Source organism: Melanaphis sacchari, unplaced genomic scaffold (assembly GCF_002803265.2).
Source record: "Melanaphis sacchari strain LSU unplaced genomic scaffold, SCAv2.0 Contig8_pilon_pilon, whole genome shotgun sequence".
Lineage (NCBI taxonomy): Eukaryota > Metazoa > Arthropoda > Insecta > Hemiptera > Aphididae > Melanaphis > Melanaphis sacchari.
In genome coordinates, this window is record NW_020271635.1 from 5,885,237 (window position 1) to 5,901,874 (window position 16,638).

The 16,638-nt window shown below is 28.9% G+C and overlaps 1 protein-coding gene across 1 annotated transcript in view; it reads right to left on the minus strand.

The window, feature by feature from the left end:
* The window catches only part of LOC112602475 (superoxide dismutase [Cu-Zn]-like), a 76,754-nt gene that overhangs the window by 9,768 nt on the left and 50,348 nt on the right, over positions 1-16,638 (minus strand). Inside the window, exon 4 of the mRNA XM_025350568.1 lies at positions 4,844-5,094. Coding sequence (XP_025206353.1) covers positions 4,844-5,094 — 251 coding nt within the window. The remainder of the gene's footprint in view (positions 1-4,843; positions 5,095-16,638) is intronic.

Here is a 16,638-nt window from a genome sequence, read left to right on the forward strand (position 1 = left end):
TCTTTGGCCAGCTTTTTTCCGATTTGCTCGTTAGATATATTTCATTTAGTTTTTTTTTTATTGGTTTCACGGTTGCACATGGAACTGAGCCAGACGCTTGTGTTTACCCGATTCAGGTGTGCTTTGTCTTGCTCTTTATAACAGTATATTATATTAAACTTTCGAGTTTATATTAAACTTTAGTCGATATTTGCGCGCAGATATATGATAATACATAGCTATAATAGCTATATAGTATAAATATCCACTATTCAAAAAGTACTGATCAAGTATTATTACAAATAAATGTGATATTCGGTTTTTAACTATAAATAAGTGTTAAACTCGGTAAAATAAGAGAGTATGTGAGAGATTGATAAAATAAAATCATAATATTATATTCTAAAAAAGTTTCTCATATAATATATACATAATAAAGCAGTGTATTAAATACAAAAAAATACATTAACATTAAATGTGATTTCACTGAAGATACTGCATACTGCCTGCTGTTTATGTATAATATATATTATACGTATAACAAAGAAATATGATAGGTCTTTAAACAGACTGAATAGTTATGTATATTATTATAATTTAATAATTTCAAATTATACAAAAACTCAGAACCTTTGAGAATAGATTACTAAGATAATATGTGGACCAGCTTTGATAAACTTAAGATAAACTCTTGAACGCGAAGAGTCAGATAATTCACTGGTTTGGACAATGGACATATAATGAAACGAATGGAAACAAATTAAGTAAGTTAGGGCGTCAATTGAATACCAATTAACAGGTAGAAGACCTAGAGGCAGACCCAAGAAACGATGAATAATGGAGTGCGCCAAGATCTAAAGAAACTAGAAGTAATAGTTTGGGAAGAAAGAATTCAGGATAGCAATTATTGAAGGTCGGTGACGGTGACAGCCAAAACTCTTGTAGTTATTATAGTGAGTAAGAAAATATTAGTATTTTATATTTCTAAAAATCATTTTAGTATAATAAAGAAGTACTAGACAGGATATTAGAATTATTTCATATTTTTTATAAATCCATTACTAATAAGAATTATCATCTAATATAATATAAAGTTTTTTAACTTAAGATATCGGTTTGAACTTTTTAAGTGTATCAATATTTTCGAAAAAAAAAAACCATTTACTTAATAATTTATAGTGAAAAGAGTGATTCTTTTTTTTTAATAAAAAAAAATTATCACCATAGAAGTATATTATACTTAGGGCATTCTTAAATGGCATTTTAGAAAAATTAATGCTTTTAAAAATATGTCTTAAAGTATATTCGACAATTTAAAAAATCAGAATTTGATTAAATGCATTATTAAAGAATTTAAGGGAGGCGGTGATGAGTATGCTCAGTGAATCGTCCTGCATAATATACTAAAATGGTAACTCCACAGGCAGCACGTAAATTGACGTTTAGTACGAGTAAATTATAATAATGAACACACCGAGTGTGCATGAGATTTAATCGGTCCGCGTTGACGTGTTTACCTACCTATACGGCTATATATATTACTACATACCTATATAATATTATATCCATCGTCATCGTTGCCATCCAATAATCGTTTCCGGGTTTACACGCGAAGTGATCGTTTGAATTGCCCGTTTCAAAAAAGTAGGTAATTATAATGATGTACGCAAGTACTATTGCTGTAGGACTGTATGTCTATTCAAAAAATAAACCTATTTGACGTCGATTATTAATATGGGCTTGTTTTCTCAACTGAAAACGGTCGATAAATGTACGTACAGGATTTGATGACGATTTGAGAATTATTTAAGGAAACGTATACAATAGATAACTAGAAACAGTGTTTTTATTTCTCTTAATTCTTAATATTATTGGAAGTATATTAAATCGGTGAAAACTAATCGGAAAAAAAATACATATTTAATAATAAATATACGCAACCGTGCGATTGTTATCACAAGAAAAATACTTAATTTTTTCTTTTAAAAGTTGTATGTTTATCACACTGCTGTTTGAACTGTTTAATTGAAATTACGGTTATTAGTGTTTGTATTTATCCCGATATCATATCATATTTTTTTAGGCCATATTGTTTCTCTTCTAGTCATACGAGTATAATATAAATATATAGTCTTGGCGGACCGGCGTCTCCGATACGCCACTTGCTCTTTGACGTAAAAACATAAAATTTATTAATTTCAAAGTATTAGGTACCTGGATTTCTGTGGGATACATTCAAATCTGGACTACGACAAAGATTTGTACTACGAAGGTCGTTGGACCTTTGGAGGATATAACTGTTGTCTTGCCGATACGCGACGTTTGCAGCGTTATTGAGGAAGGCAATAATGATAATATATGATATGGATATAAAGATTATACTAAATGTTATTACTATTATTATTAGATACTGTTATTAGTGACTAGTTTATTATATTTTTTCAACCGTATTAGGTCTAATATTCACGTCAATGTGGGATTTATTTCGTTTTCACATCAATCACGTAATATTACTACTACTAATAATAACATAAAATAGCTATATACAGATATTTTACATTTTATATGCGTAAATATAGTTGCAGGTATATTGTACACATTATATTTTATATATTTTAGGTGTGTAGATACTAGCGGATTTAAAATGAAAAGTAGTAACCCACGTACAATCTAAATCTATAACGTATAATATAACCCCTAACCCACAACCGAAGTGTTTTATTTATTTTTTTTCAAAAACTTTAGAAGACTATTATCATAATATAATGTACGCTCGTGCTTCAACAGTAGGTAATAATCATACATATTTCTGTCATTATTATTTATGATGGTAGAAAAAACTTTTAATTTTTAAATCACCCTACTCTCGATCTCGACCCGAAAACTTATTAAGCCGTTTTTACAACGTCGCGCCACGGCGTATACTCAGTACCGGTCTTTGTTTTATACATTTAATTGGTACCTACATATATATAGCGGACAGTATTATACAGTCTCGACACGTTGAAGTATAAAAATAAAATATTAATATCATAATCGTTAAAACTTTAAAAGCATACACACATAATTTATAATGTGAACACACATGCGTACAGCGTACATACGGGTGTACAACTTTCAACAACGTGTTTTAAAAACTAATACTGTTGATATTATAGCTAGTACAGCAAATTACCGACTAGATATTTAAGGTATTTTAAACATAGTGGATGTTCTTGTTTAAACGTAGAAGGCACGGTGAAATTTATTTTCTGAATTAAATAGCTAAATATATTTGTTTATATATATTTTACGCATGATTTTTTTTATTCAACTAATGTAAGGTCATTGAAATCGAGGAACTAGTAATTTAAATATTTAAATATTTTATATAATATCGTCAAGAAAAATTGACTTAAAAAAAATTAATTTAAGTTTATTATTATCTATTATACTTTAAACGAATGCTTGCGATGTCATACGTGTATATGGGAAAGCAATCACAATTCACAATCATATTACACAAAAAGCAGGAAATGTAAGTAGTGATAACTTAATAAGCGAATGTACAAGAGCAGCATATGTTACACTTTTGGAAGCGATATACATTTATTAAAGAAACGTGTGTTATACATTTTACATACGTGTATATTTTGTTAGATATTGTTCATTTGTAGCGAATGAGAATAAAATTGAATAATAATGCAATCAGTCTATACTAAAATATGTGCCAATAATATGCAATAAATATAACGAAAAATCAGTTGAATAATGAATGAAAAGTGAATGACATGTTGATCGAGCGTAATAAAATCAAGAATACTAAAAATGAATAATTTTTTTAAATGAAATAAATTTGTTGTACCTCAAAAACCGGAAATAAATAATAAAAATAGAGTTGATTAAAAAAATAAGGTATGGGATATATATTACATTTTTAAGGTAGAAAATATATGACTCAATAAACAAAAGTTGAAGAAAATGTACTTAATTTCTTTTCTGTGTCTTATAGAAAAACAAAATATGACCAATATAAATTGTTATACCTGGTTGGTATATAAAAATGATGAATGTATCAAAAACTTAAATGTTATATTTAATATCTCTTTACTTTACTATATCAACTAATTAGTATATTTTTGATATTTTATATACCTAAATTAATAAAAACACATCAGCTCATTATCAGAAAAAGAAATATTAAATCTTATAACTTATAAAATAAATTACTAATTTATCAGTTTTTTTTTTTAAATAGAAGAATTTATTTTGTTTTACTATAAAACAATATATTTTTTCTTATATTCAATCAATGTTTTTAATCGATCAACTTATTATGTATACCTGAAGCAGAAGTTAAAGTACGTCCACGTGCATTATTACTGCACAGTGTAATCTATCGTATTATACATAGGTATTTTACCTCTTTATTGGGGTAAAATATCAAAGTATAGAAATTAAAATAAATGCAAGATAAAATCCGCGTTTATTTGTATCAAATATACTGATATAAATAGTTATAAATTACAAACAAATAAATTATAAGACTTTAAGTACTATAATATAAGAAAGCGTATTAAACGTGAAGCGACGTTTTGAAAAAAAATAGAAAAATAATAGATAGATAGATTAAGTGTGAGGCAGATACAGAAAACCACAGTGAACAGAGAGCAAATGAAGATGACCGGAGCGGGTAAAATGTTGTAAAGACATTAATACGTATACAGATACCCTTGTAAAAAAAAATATCTCGATAACTATGTATGTTCACGTTTATAGTGTTTGTGTATAATGCGTGGTGTATAAAATTGATAATAAATTAAGCGAATAATAATAATATTAATAATAATAATTGCAGGTATATATTATTGTGCAGTGTGCCTACAGGATTCCGATGACTCCGCATGCTACCCTGGAACCGGCGTGTCCTGTGGTCAGGCTGTCGGTGAATCCTCCGCGGCCCATGTCATCGGTATCAGCGTGTACGACAACTGCGCGACCAAGGATGTTGTGGGCACCGACCAGCGAGATAAGGGGGTCCGAGAAAGAGAATTGCGCCACCCCCGTGTTGTCAGCTTGGATGTTGCCCAAGTCACCGGCGTGTCTGGTTTCGTCGTTGGGACCGCCGTGTTTGTTCTGCGAAACAACGATAAAATATAAGTTAGTATATAGACATAAAAAATATAACAGTGTCATCGTATTTAATTAGTTACGACTTTTGTCTAATTCACAGCAAAGTTCAGACGATATTACAATGAATGAATGCAGTTACGACGGCTGTCACTAAGGCAGCAAATCCGGAGATCGATCATCAAAAGCCTTCAATATGTTGTCCCCGTAATAATGGAATTTACAGCCTTTCCGTCGTCTACACTATCTGAGCCGTATTATGAAAATAAGAGACAGGAGTGGGAAAATATTGTAAAATGGATTAAAATTTTCAATTATTTATGAATGTTATGATAATCTATTATGTATACTAAACTGATTTACTCATTTATTTAAAAACGCGTTAACAAGATATGTAGATGATTTGGAGCGAAAAAGAATATTTGCTCCCGGATGTAAAAATTGTGAACCTGGCACTGCCACCCATCCTCATATTAACATAATAATTAACATAATAATATAACGCCTTCTTAGATTTTTTTTTTTCGTTTAATTATTACGTGTTAGTACGTCAGTACTTAAATTGTAATTTATTTAGAGACATGGAGTATACTACATACGCATGTTGCTGCAATGCTTGCAATAGACATTGATGAATGATAATTAATTAGAAAGCGAGTAAGGGTAATAGTAGAAATAGATTATGCGGAGATTTTGTTTCGTGTACATATAACATGTATATATATAAAGATAGATAAATATACGCTGGAGAATAAAAAACGTTTACCAACAAATATTTTATATGATTACTATACTGATGTTATACTTAGTAGTCTTAAATACGTTCATACAAACCATTATTTTAATACCTATATTTAAATTATAATCGTTACACGTTATTTGAGACTATAATACCTACAACGGTAATACGTTAATTAGGTTTCATAATTGAACCTTAGCTTGATAAATTAATTGTGATTAATGCAATTTTGAAGCTATAATACTCGGAAATTGCATACAAAATGATAGCGAGAATTAGACTTTTAGTTTTGTACTTTTTCAAAAAAAAAAAAACAATATATAGAAGTATTTTAAATTATGAACCACACCATTCACGCCTTATAGTCTTACTATATATATATATATTGTGATATAGTGTATATAATAATATATTAAGTATACAATTTTAAACAGACAAGCAACAAATTCATTATGAACACCTACTATATAGAATTGCTTATCGCTATGTATATTTTTAGTTATTGTTACTTAAAAATCACTTGAATTATAATATATTATTCATATTGGGAAACTTGTATATGAAACGCGCGCGGTTTTGGATATTTTTAACAAAATAAATTATTAACGTACAGAGCTATAGAATTAATAAATACATATTTTGACAGTGGAAATATATTATTATTATTTATCTAGGAGGCTAGGACAACAGAACATTTATGTGTACTCATGCGACTCACATACACACACAATACACATATATTATAAAATATTTTAATACGTCATGATGAAAAAAGTTCAAGTTTTTCGTTTAAATTACGTCATCGGGATGCCTCTGGTGTAGATAATAAGTGTCAAACCTATGACTACAGCGATATGTCATTTATATACATATGTAGGTAAAATGTATAAAGCTATGAATATTAATAAAAATATTTTTATTATTAGGTACATATATGCGAGCTTGTAAATCGAAATCACGTTTATTTGTATTCTTTATACATGTGTATTTATAATATGTTGCTCGAGCGAAGACGAATCGTTTCTAATTTCACATCATCATAAGTGACGGATGTGCTATATATATATGTATGTATACAACCCGATGACGACTATAAAAAAAATCGTATTTTAACGACATTAAATAAATAGTATGTTTAAAATACTTGTGATTCTAAAATTGATATCGAAGCCCTCGTGATGGTTGAGTGGTAAGAATGGAAGAGGGTCGTATTTGAAATATATATATCACAGATGCGTAGGAATTATATTTTTTTGGAAGAAATAAAGTATATCGAACGTGTAAAAAACCTACAGTAGTACACACTATAATTTATAAGGGCATACACGACAAAATTACCTTCGTTTACGGTTATTAGGTACTTTCAATGATACACATAAATACGTGTTTATAGGTACAGCTGAATGTGCCGAAACGTTAATGATGTCCCCCTGCACCTTAATAGCGATCACCTTTCAAAAATAAATTTAGATTATATTACTATATTACCTGTTACCTGATAAATATAGTACAAATATACGTTTATTTTATAAATATTATTCAGTTAGACATAAAATTCTTTTATCAAAAACCGTACTATGTTTTATGATAACATAATAATGTGCAATAATTAACTTTTGGGTTGAAAAACTTAAATAGATATATATTATCTACATATTATGGCAATATTATATAAATTATTTTATACGTTAAATAAAATAAGTTTTTAAATACATTTTGGAGAATTATGACAGCTCAAATAATATAAAAAGTTAAAGCATTTTAACTTTTTCGAACTGATAAGCATACCTATATTATGTTTTATGTATAGTTTTTAGATTTAGATTTGATAAATTATAGCCAATAATTCAATAATCATTAAGCATAATCGTCTCGATAGAAAAATCAGTGTTGTTCAATCATAAATAAATTTAAAACTATATTTATTGACATGTGAATTGTGAAATAAATGAATAATCGATATACCTTTTGGCTATTTATGAATTAAAAATGAGCAAAAAACAAAAACTAAAAAAACTGCGTCCAAGTACACATATATACTTCGACGTATAAAAACGTAAATTTCGTTCTCACGCACGAAACATTAAAATTTAAAAATACACAATAATAATTGCTTGGCGGGTCGTTACCGTAATAATAATACTTAATATTATATAGTTAATAATTTACTACTGCGTGGTACATTAAACACAATTATAGAATATATTACAATAATTGGTTTTTGAAAACAATTATAATATTCCAACTACAGTATACAATATACTTATATAAATTAAACATTGTTCTGGCGTGATCGAATTGGATCGTGTATTCGTATAACAAAACCTATCAACGCCGGGTAAACAAATACGTACGTCGTGTTATTATAATTTAATAAAGGACGCACGGAATTCGACGGTCGTTACGATATAATATGCTCGTGGTACATTTATGTTATAATAATAACATAATGCGAGATACAGAGAAGATGAGAGAGAGAGAGACAGAGAGAGACAGACAGACAGACAGAGGCGAGTTTCCGGGCACGCCGTCCAAAGACGACTTTAACGACCATGTCCTTATGTGGCGACCTCACAACGTCAAATTAGCTCCTGTAAATTAACTAAATGAAAAAAATCAATAAACCAAAGACGGTGGGCCTCTGTAACAAATAACAATGGACCACTACAGCCGCCGCCCTGTCGCACGTCGTCGCTGTATACAAAACATCAGGTACGTTCTATGTATTGTAATAAATGTGCAGCGGCGTTATCGTACTGTTAACGTAACGCGGCTCGAATCCAATAATAAAAATGCTAAGAAAGAAAACTGTTTAATAATTTAACGTAAACTCGCCGTCACCGAGTCCTACCGGGTGTATGTTCGATGAAGTAAACTGTTTTTATTTTCATTTTGGATATTGCAGCGACCGAAAAGCAAGTTCCTTTTAGCGCATTTGAAATGTTCGTTGATGACGGTCACCGTAATACGTTAAAACCAATAAGTTTTAAATACTTGTATACAAATACCAAAAGTATAATGTTCAATATAATTCCGAAATCATTGATATCTCGGACGTTTTCGTCAAAGGAATTACTTTGTATACTACAATATGACTCATCAATCATGCTCACTCTAATTTTCCATTTATTGAAATTTTGATTTTTGGAATTTTCAAAAATATCTAGCGATCGTATTTTTAAATTCTTGAAATCTATTGTAATTGGAGATACTTAAAGAATATTCTATGGGAACACAAACTTCTGTTTTTCAAATGAAAACGTCTATTTTTTTCAAAAAATTATTTAATAGATAATTTTTTTTAAATGTTGTTGAACCTAATTAAAAACGCAAACGAGTAGTTTTATAATCATAAAAGTGTCTAATTGTCTATTTCCATCATTACATAAAAATATAAAATACATGTAATATTGGATAAATTATTAATTATATTTGAACCGTTTTTTATAAATTATAAATATGGCTAGATTTATATGAATTACTTAAGTTTTAAAATATCTTCCAAGCTCATTAGTCATTACATATATTATAGACTTTTTTTCAGAAATACCCATACAAAGATAAATAACTAAAAAAAATTTCGTTTAAATTTTGATTTTGATATACGTTGCATTTTTCAGAAAGTTATCTACTGAATAATTTACAGTAGATAAAGGAGGTTGTCGTTTTAAAAACAAAAATTCATGTCTCCATAGAATATTTTTCAAGTAAAATTTTTAAAAAATCAGATTTCGAATAATTACAATATTGTGGAAGAAAAAAGTCATGAGCACTGAGAATGCTTAGTGAATCATTCTGTATGATGTGGGTGTATGTGTGTGTGTGTGTTTATTACTACTTACCAGACGATAAATAATTCGAAATAAAAGATGGGATGGGGGGTATGAGCGGGTAAATAAAAACGGAATGACAACAATAGCAGCTTGTAATCCACCATAATAAACAACACAGTATTAAGTATACGACGCGCGTCCCGCTTGTATGTACAATGATCGGTGTTAAACCGTACTCGTTGGCGGCATGCTCTGCGGGACGCCGTCTAACCAGCGATGCGAGAGCCGACGAGAAACGTCATGTTAACTGCAATATTCAGCTTTTCCTTCGGGTGTCAAAACATTGTGTAAATATTTTAAAAGAAATTTATTTATTATTTTATGTTCTACACGCCTATAGGTTACTCAAGGCGTTTGATAAAAAAAAGATGTTTTTTCGCTTAGTCGTGCATTCCACAGCTTCGAAATCGATGCGGCAGTTTAATATAGGTAAGCATTTTAAAATATCGTTTACAGGAAGTCCGCAAAATTCATACTAAAAGAGGCCTAGACAACTTGTAAGGGATCTACTTAATTCCGACCCTAAATTTTTTATCCCAATAGTTTATTTAAAAATGTATTGCAATAACTATCAGAACAATATATTATTATGTATGTATACGGAAACTTATAAGGTTATTTGGTTCAATCATAATTCATAACTTAAATTCAAATCTAATAATTCTGAAGATGTGATTTAACGTTAGTATTATCTACACAACTGAAGGGTCACTGAATTTACACTGAATGTTTCACTAACACTGAAGACATTAACCAACAACCGTAACTATGTAAGGACTTGAATGTTAACCCTGCTCGTGCACTATATAAATATATATATATATTGCGTATGTAATAGTAACACTATTGCAGACGAGCTATATACAAAGGCGATTCGATATAACGGTATAATACGTCGTATTATATGCATAACAGACCAGTGTGTAGTGATTTATGATTGACCTTTTTTTTTTGTCTTCCTCGACCGTTCTCGCACAAGGGACCTTTGAATTTGCATTCTACGCAAATATACGCCTTTAAAATAAAAAAAACTACCGGGCGAAACTAACTGCAGTGGCGAAGAAACCAGCAACGGTTCTTATTGAGGATAAAATATTTATCACGGCAGAAAAGATTTATCACTCGGCCTTGTTGATTTTTTTCATCGCATTTATATTACATATCATTCTTGTATATAATATAATGTAGTATATTGTGTATTTGTAGTATACGGCATGTTCCAAGACTACGCGATCGTGTATATATAGACGTCGAGTATAAAAACAAGTAGGTATAGTAACCGTCTAATAATTATTTATTTATGAATTTTCAACCGTTTTTTCAAGACGTTTGATCCTATTCGTGAAACGATTCACATTCGTTTGGTTGTCGTTAGTTTTAGATATAAAATTTTATTGAACGACATTATCATCGATTATAAGAAAATTTCGTATTGTGAATTAAAATTCAAATGCATCGTCAAAAAACGAGAACACATACACATATGTACATATATAATGATTATAATGTCCGACACTGCAGTTGTTTCTCGCACCAGCAGTTATTAAATATAAAATACTTTTGAAAATCGTTGGAAAATATTATTGCTGATATAGGTATAGTTTATACTATATAGTATACACTCCAGGCTATACGTTTAAACTAACGGCGCTCGGTGGGATAGCGTGCACGCCAAACAAACTTTTCGGATCGAATTTAATTAAATTTCCTGACGACGGATCGCCGCCTCCGTCGTATAAACGTCCGTAATACACATCGACGGAAAATTTTCTATTATATTGAATGCATAGTATTGACGTACGTGTATATAAAACTATATAAAATTTAACACAATGGCATTCTATTTGAATATAATCGACAAAAAGTCGCAATTCATAAAATGTGTGTGAAAAATATTTGTACATCGAATAGTTAAAACTTTTAAATATTAATATACGACTATGATTTAAAGCACGAATATTGAATGTCATCATCGTGTATAATTAATTTTAGTTTAGGTATTAGACACGTATATAGGTACAAATCGATTGCGTGTTTAAATATTTTTCGCACGGGAATAATAATAATATTTGGTCACTTATGGGTTACGCACATGATTAAAATTCAAATAAGTATATAAGGCTTGTCAAGAAAAAAGGACTTAAGTTCCCAATCGTACACGTGTTGTGTGGGTGCATAAGATGTACTCTAAAACGGCGAATACGTGAGTGTTAAGTCCCGATAACAATGGCACACAATTTGGTCATAGATTTCAATAGGTACTCTAATATCGCAATGACTAATATAGTATCACATGCTTTATGATTTCCGCTGTTGGAAGTGCTACTTGATGAAGATAATATTACAGAATATAGATATGCCGATCTGGGCAATTTTGATGTCGACTAAAATTTATCATGTGAACTTTTGTGACACGACGACTTTTCACCTCCTGCATAGGCTAATGACTTTCACGTGCTTGTAGTTTTGTCATTATTTATATTCGTGTACCATCCGGAACGGTAACGCTTTCGGTACCGTCGAAAAAGTTTTATTTTTTTTTCGATGACACGAAGTGTCGGCTAGAATTTGATTTCGTTTTTATTGCTATAAGTAGATACGTCTTGCGCATATGTAAAGTAATATTATAAATAACATCAGTATTCGTGTGAGTGTGTAGTTATATAGTACCTATATAATATTATAGTGTACATCCGTTTTCATGTTATAGTTTTACGCCGCATTCGCAGCCGTCACATCCATCATCGGCGGTAAGACTTATTAGTCGACCCATCGAGGGGGATAACAACTGCGACTAATATAATATATTATATAGGTATTTGGTACATAGGCATATAGCTAACACTATAGGCGGCGGTGTATACGAGACGGCGCCCGACCACGATAACGACGACGACTTACACAGATATAAGTAGGTACACATGTCAGCTCGTTCGGTTTAGTGATGGTGTGTGTTCTTAGTAAGCATATATTTTTATATGTACTATATATTGTACACGCGTAGTCGAGTCGTCTATTGGTCCGCTCATCCCTCGAGATCGAAACCAGTATTTACGAGAAGAGCGTAGTATAATAATAATAATAATATGTACTCGTGCGTATATTATTATATTGTTGCATATAGGTATTTTGTTTTTGTTTCATCGCCAAAGAATGTGCTATTTAAAAAAAAAATAAAAATTTAAAATATATCCTGCATTGCGAGTCCTTCTGGCATCGCATTCCGAGGTCTTAGGACAACTGCTGCTACCCTGCTGGTATCCAATATAATTTATAACACATATCATGTTATAATTGTACAAACATTTCCACGACAGAGCTGCTTAAATATGATCACAGTATCGAGAAGTACAGATTTTCTCCACTCATTGAAGTCGTGTATGTGAGCATTATTTTACCGGTCGTTTTGTAATGGGGAGGTAATACATAATAGTATTGTTGTATACATCCGCATGCTGCCTGTGTTGTATTATACTATTATTATATTTATATATGTATATACCAGTAAATGTGGGCAGGTATAGATATAGGTAGGTAAGGTACATTTGAACGTTTTTAGCTCCTATCGTGTAACTCAAAACCGGTTATTTCAGACTGTACAGAGATTATAAGTTACAATAATAATAATAATAATAATAAAAAAATCTGTAAATTAGATACGATCGTCTATCCGGACACCGTGTTCGGATTGCTTGTAATCATAATTTTTATCGCCGTTTAATTGTTACGATCACGGTAATAATACTAAACAACGTATTGTTTTATTATAATTTTTTGTAACGAATACAAATAAGACCGGGTCGTGTAGGTAGGTATAGATTGTAAGTATCTACTTTGTGAATAAATATTAATAGGTAATAATAAGTTTTGGTTGTATCCACAGCAGACAGTTTTAATACGATTTCGTGTCACCCGACAGTGAGTGTATTTAAATTTATGTTTTTCTGACTAAACGTTTAGAAAAGAAATACACCAAGTAAAATTTAATTTCCATAGGTGCTCAAAAACATTCCATTTGACAACTAAAATGTGTGTTATTACTTATTAGTTTATTATCTACTATGATTATTGGATTTCACACGCTACTACACTAAAATTATATGAATACATTAAAACGATAAATAATATTTTAATGAATAATAATAACAACGTTAAAGTTTTGATTTTTATTGGCAGTTAAATGGTTTTCTAGACATGTCCAGCTGCTCATAGAATAGATATTATTATACTCATAACGTTCGAACTAAACGAAATAAACGCATAAAAGGTTTTTTATTTATTTTTTATAAAAGCATTATAATGTTTTAAACAATTTACATTTTATTCTATAGTTTTGTAATGGTGTTAAAGTGGTGTTTATAATATTGTTATTGTTTGTCCAGGAAAGTATTTTTCCCAGACAAAGTTTTTTAAAAATGCGTACACAATGTGACCGATGGGATGTCAAAAGTGAAATAAACAGTTATCTATTGGAAAGTTATAAATCATTTAAAAACCCAAAGTGGGTTCTCACGTCCTATTTTGTATTCTTTTAAAAATATGGACAGCGGAAATGTAACGTATTTCAATTTAACTAAAAAGTATAGGAGCGAGTTTTTGAATAGTGACAAAATTTTTTCGTTTTGCTTAAATGTTTTATAATTGTCTTCGACTAGTCATTGAAAATGTATAAATAATAATATAAATATATATATAATAATGTGGCAATGAGTTAATTTTACATTTAATATTTGGTATTGAAACAAAACAAAAGAAATAACAATACCTAATTAAAATTATTTTATATATTATATGAAATCCATTGGGCTTAACAAAAAATAGTCGCTAATTGTTATACGTAAACTATGTAATTTTATTTTTAAAAACTCATAAATTGTTGTTTATTAAGTAAATCGCTAATCAAAAAATTAAAAATTTATACTTTTTTTTTTATCAAGTTTGTTAGCATTACGTTCTAATAAATTATTAATCAGTATATTAAGTAAGTACTATCTCTATATGGCTACATTAAAAATTAATTATTTCTCATTAGACTCTTTTAAATGTTTAATATACTTTTACCATAACTGTTCAAAGGTCAAAGTATATTTAGCAAGTTTAAAACAATATGAACAATAATTTAACGAAAAACAATCATTATGTAAAATACATGAATTATTATAATACAGTGAGTTTTAAATATTATGTAAAATACTTATAACAAAAATCAATATTTAAGATTTTAAGACGTTTTAAATATAATTTAAAATTAATTAATTTTTTTTAAATGGCAATTTAGATTTTTGGTTTAATATTCCAAAACATAATATTTTTTAGAAATTAAATTTCTTATGTGTGGTGATTACTTATTTTAACTACTTATAAGCGTAAGTTTAGATGAGTAAAGTTATATAGTGAAAAACATTTTATGGGATACCCGTATACAACTCTGCTGACTGCTTCACTTATAAATCATTTAAATACTATAAAAATTAATTGAATATTATTCAAAAATCTTTTTTTATTAATACATTTCTCACATTTGTTTATAAAAATGTTTTTTAATGAAGATTTTAAATGTTGTAAAAATTCAATATCAATTATACCTTTGCGTAATAAGGGTTTTGTGCATTGTGACTTATTTATATTAATAATGTTCTTATCCTAACATTATATTATTTAGATACTTTTATACAATATTTCTATAAAACTAAAACTTACATTGATTCGTTTTAACGTTCGAAAATTTTAAAATACAAATTTCGTAGGAGAATTTGCAAAACAAGTTGAAATCTAATCTTGTTATATAATACTGAAGCGTTGTTTTAATAAAATGTTTCTTTGGCTCTTATATGTTCACGTAATACGATTCACTTCAAGGCATTGCTCGAAAATATCGTCGTTTTGACCATACTGGTTATATATATAATATAATATTTTGCTTGTGTATATGGTGCAATTGAAAGATTGTGCAATTTTTTAGAGACCAACTTTTAACTTGTACGCTAGTTTCTGAAATATTGCATGATCCGTTCTCAGAACATGATATAAACGAGAATCATTAAGTTTAATGTTGTGTGAGAGAATAAACACTATGATTAAGCACGAGTGACAGTTGACACATATCGTGCCTTTTCCGAGAATTTTAAATCTTGACCCAAAAGTCGAGGAAACGGGAAAGAAGAGAAATACCATTTTATATTATAGTGTGGGTTTTGTATATAAAACATATTATAGGTACCTAGTGATTTGTTGAACATACATTTCAACATTTTTAAATCCAAATAAGTTAGTGGCATTGGAAGTTTTGTAGAAAAATATTAAATATTTGAGTGTTTTATTATGTAGTGTTCTTGTACCAGAAACGAGCTATACTGCGGGTTTAATTAAATATGAGAATTGGTAGTTTTCATAATAAATACAAATTAAATTCAACATAATTAACTAACGAATGATTTAATTTTATAGATAAATACTGTACAAAGTCAATAATTATATAAGTATAATCACTATGTATGAAATATTATATACAATATTGCGATAATTAAAACTATACTATGAAGTTTAATATTTCTTAATACTGACGAACTACGATTTTTGAAGTTTACATTGAGTTATTAAGTATGTACTATGTTTAATAATTACATAAATATATCCGTAGATTTATTACCATGTTATAATAAAGCAAATTATAGTAGAAATTAGTAATAATTAATTTTTCACATTACATTTTACAATTTTAATACAACTTAATTGCGGACTGTTATTTTTTAAATTTAATTAATTAATTTTACATGTGTTTACAAAGTTTTTAATAATTGTTTTTTACTATTTTAATTAAAAGAAAAAATAATATTTTTTGTACACATTTTATATTATGTGATGAATTGATTTAATATTTCTATAAGAAGACCATCAAAAGTATGAAATAATTACGTGGAATGAAAAAACAAAACTCTTTTTAAAACTATGTTTTTTTTTTATAATAAGAATTTAAAT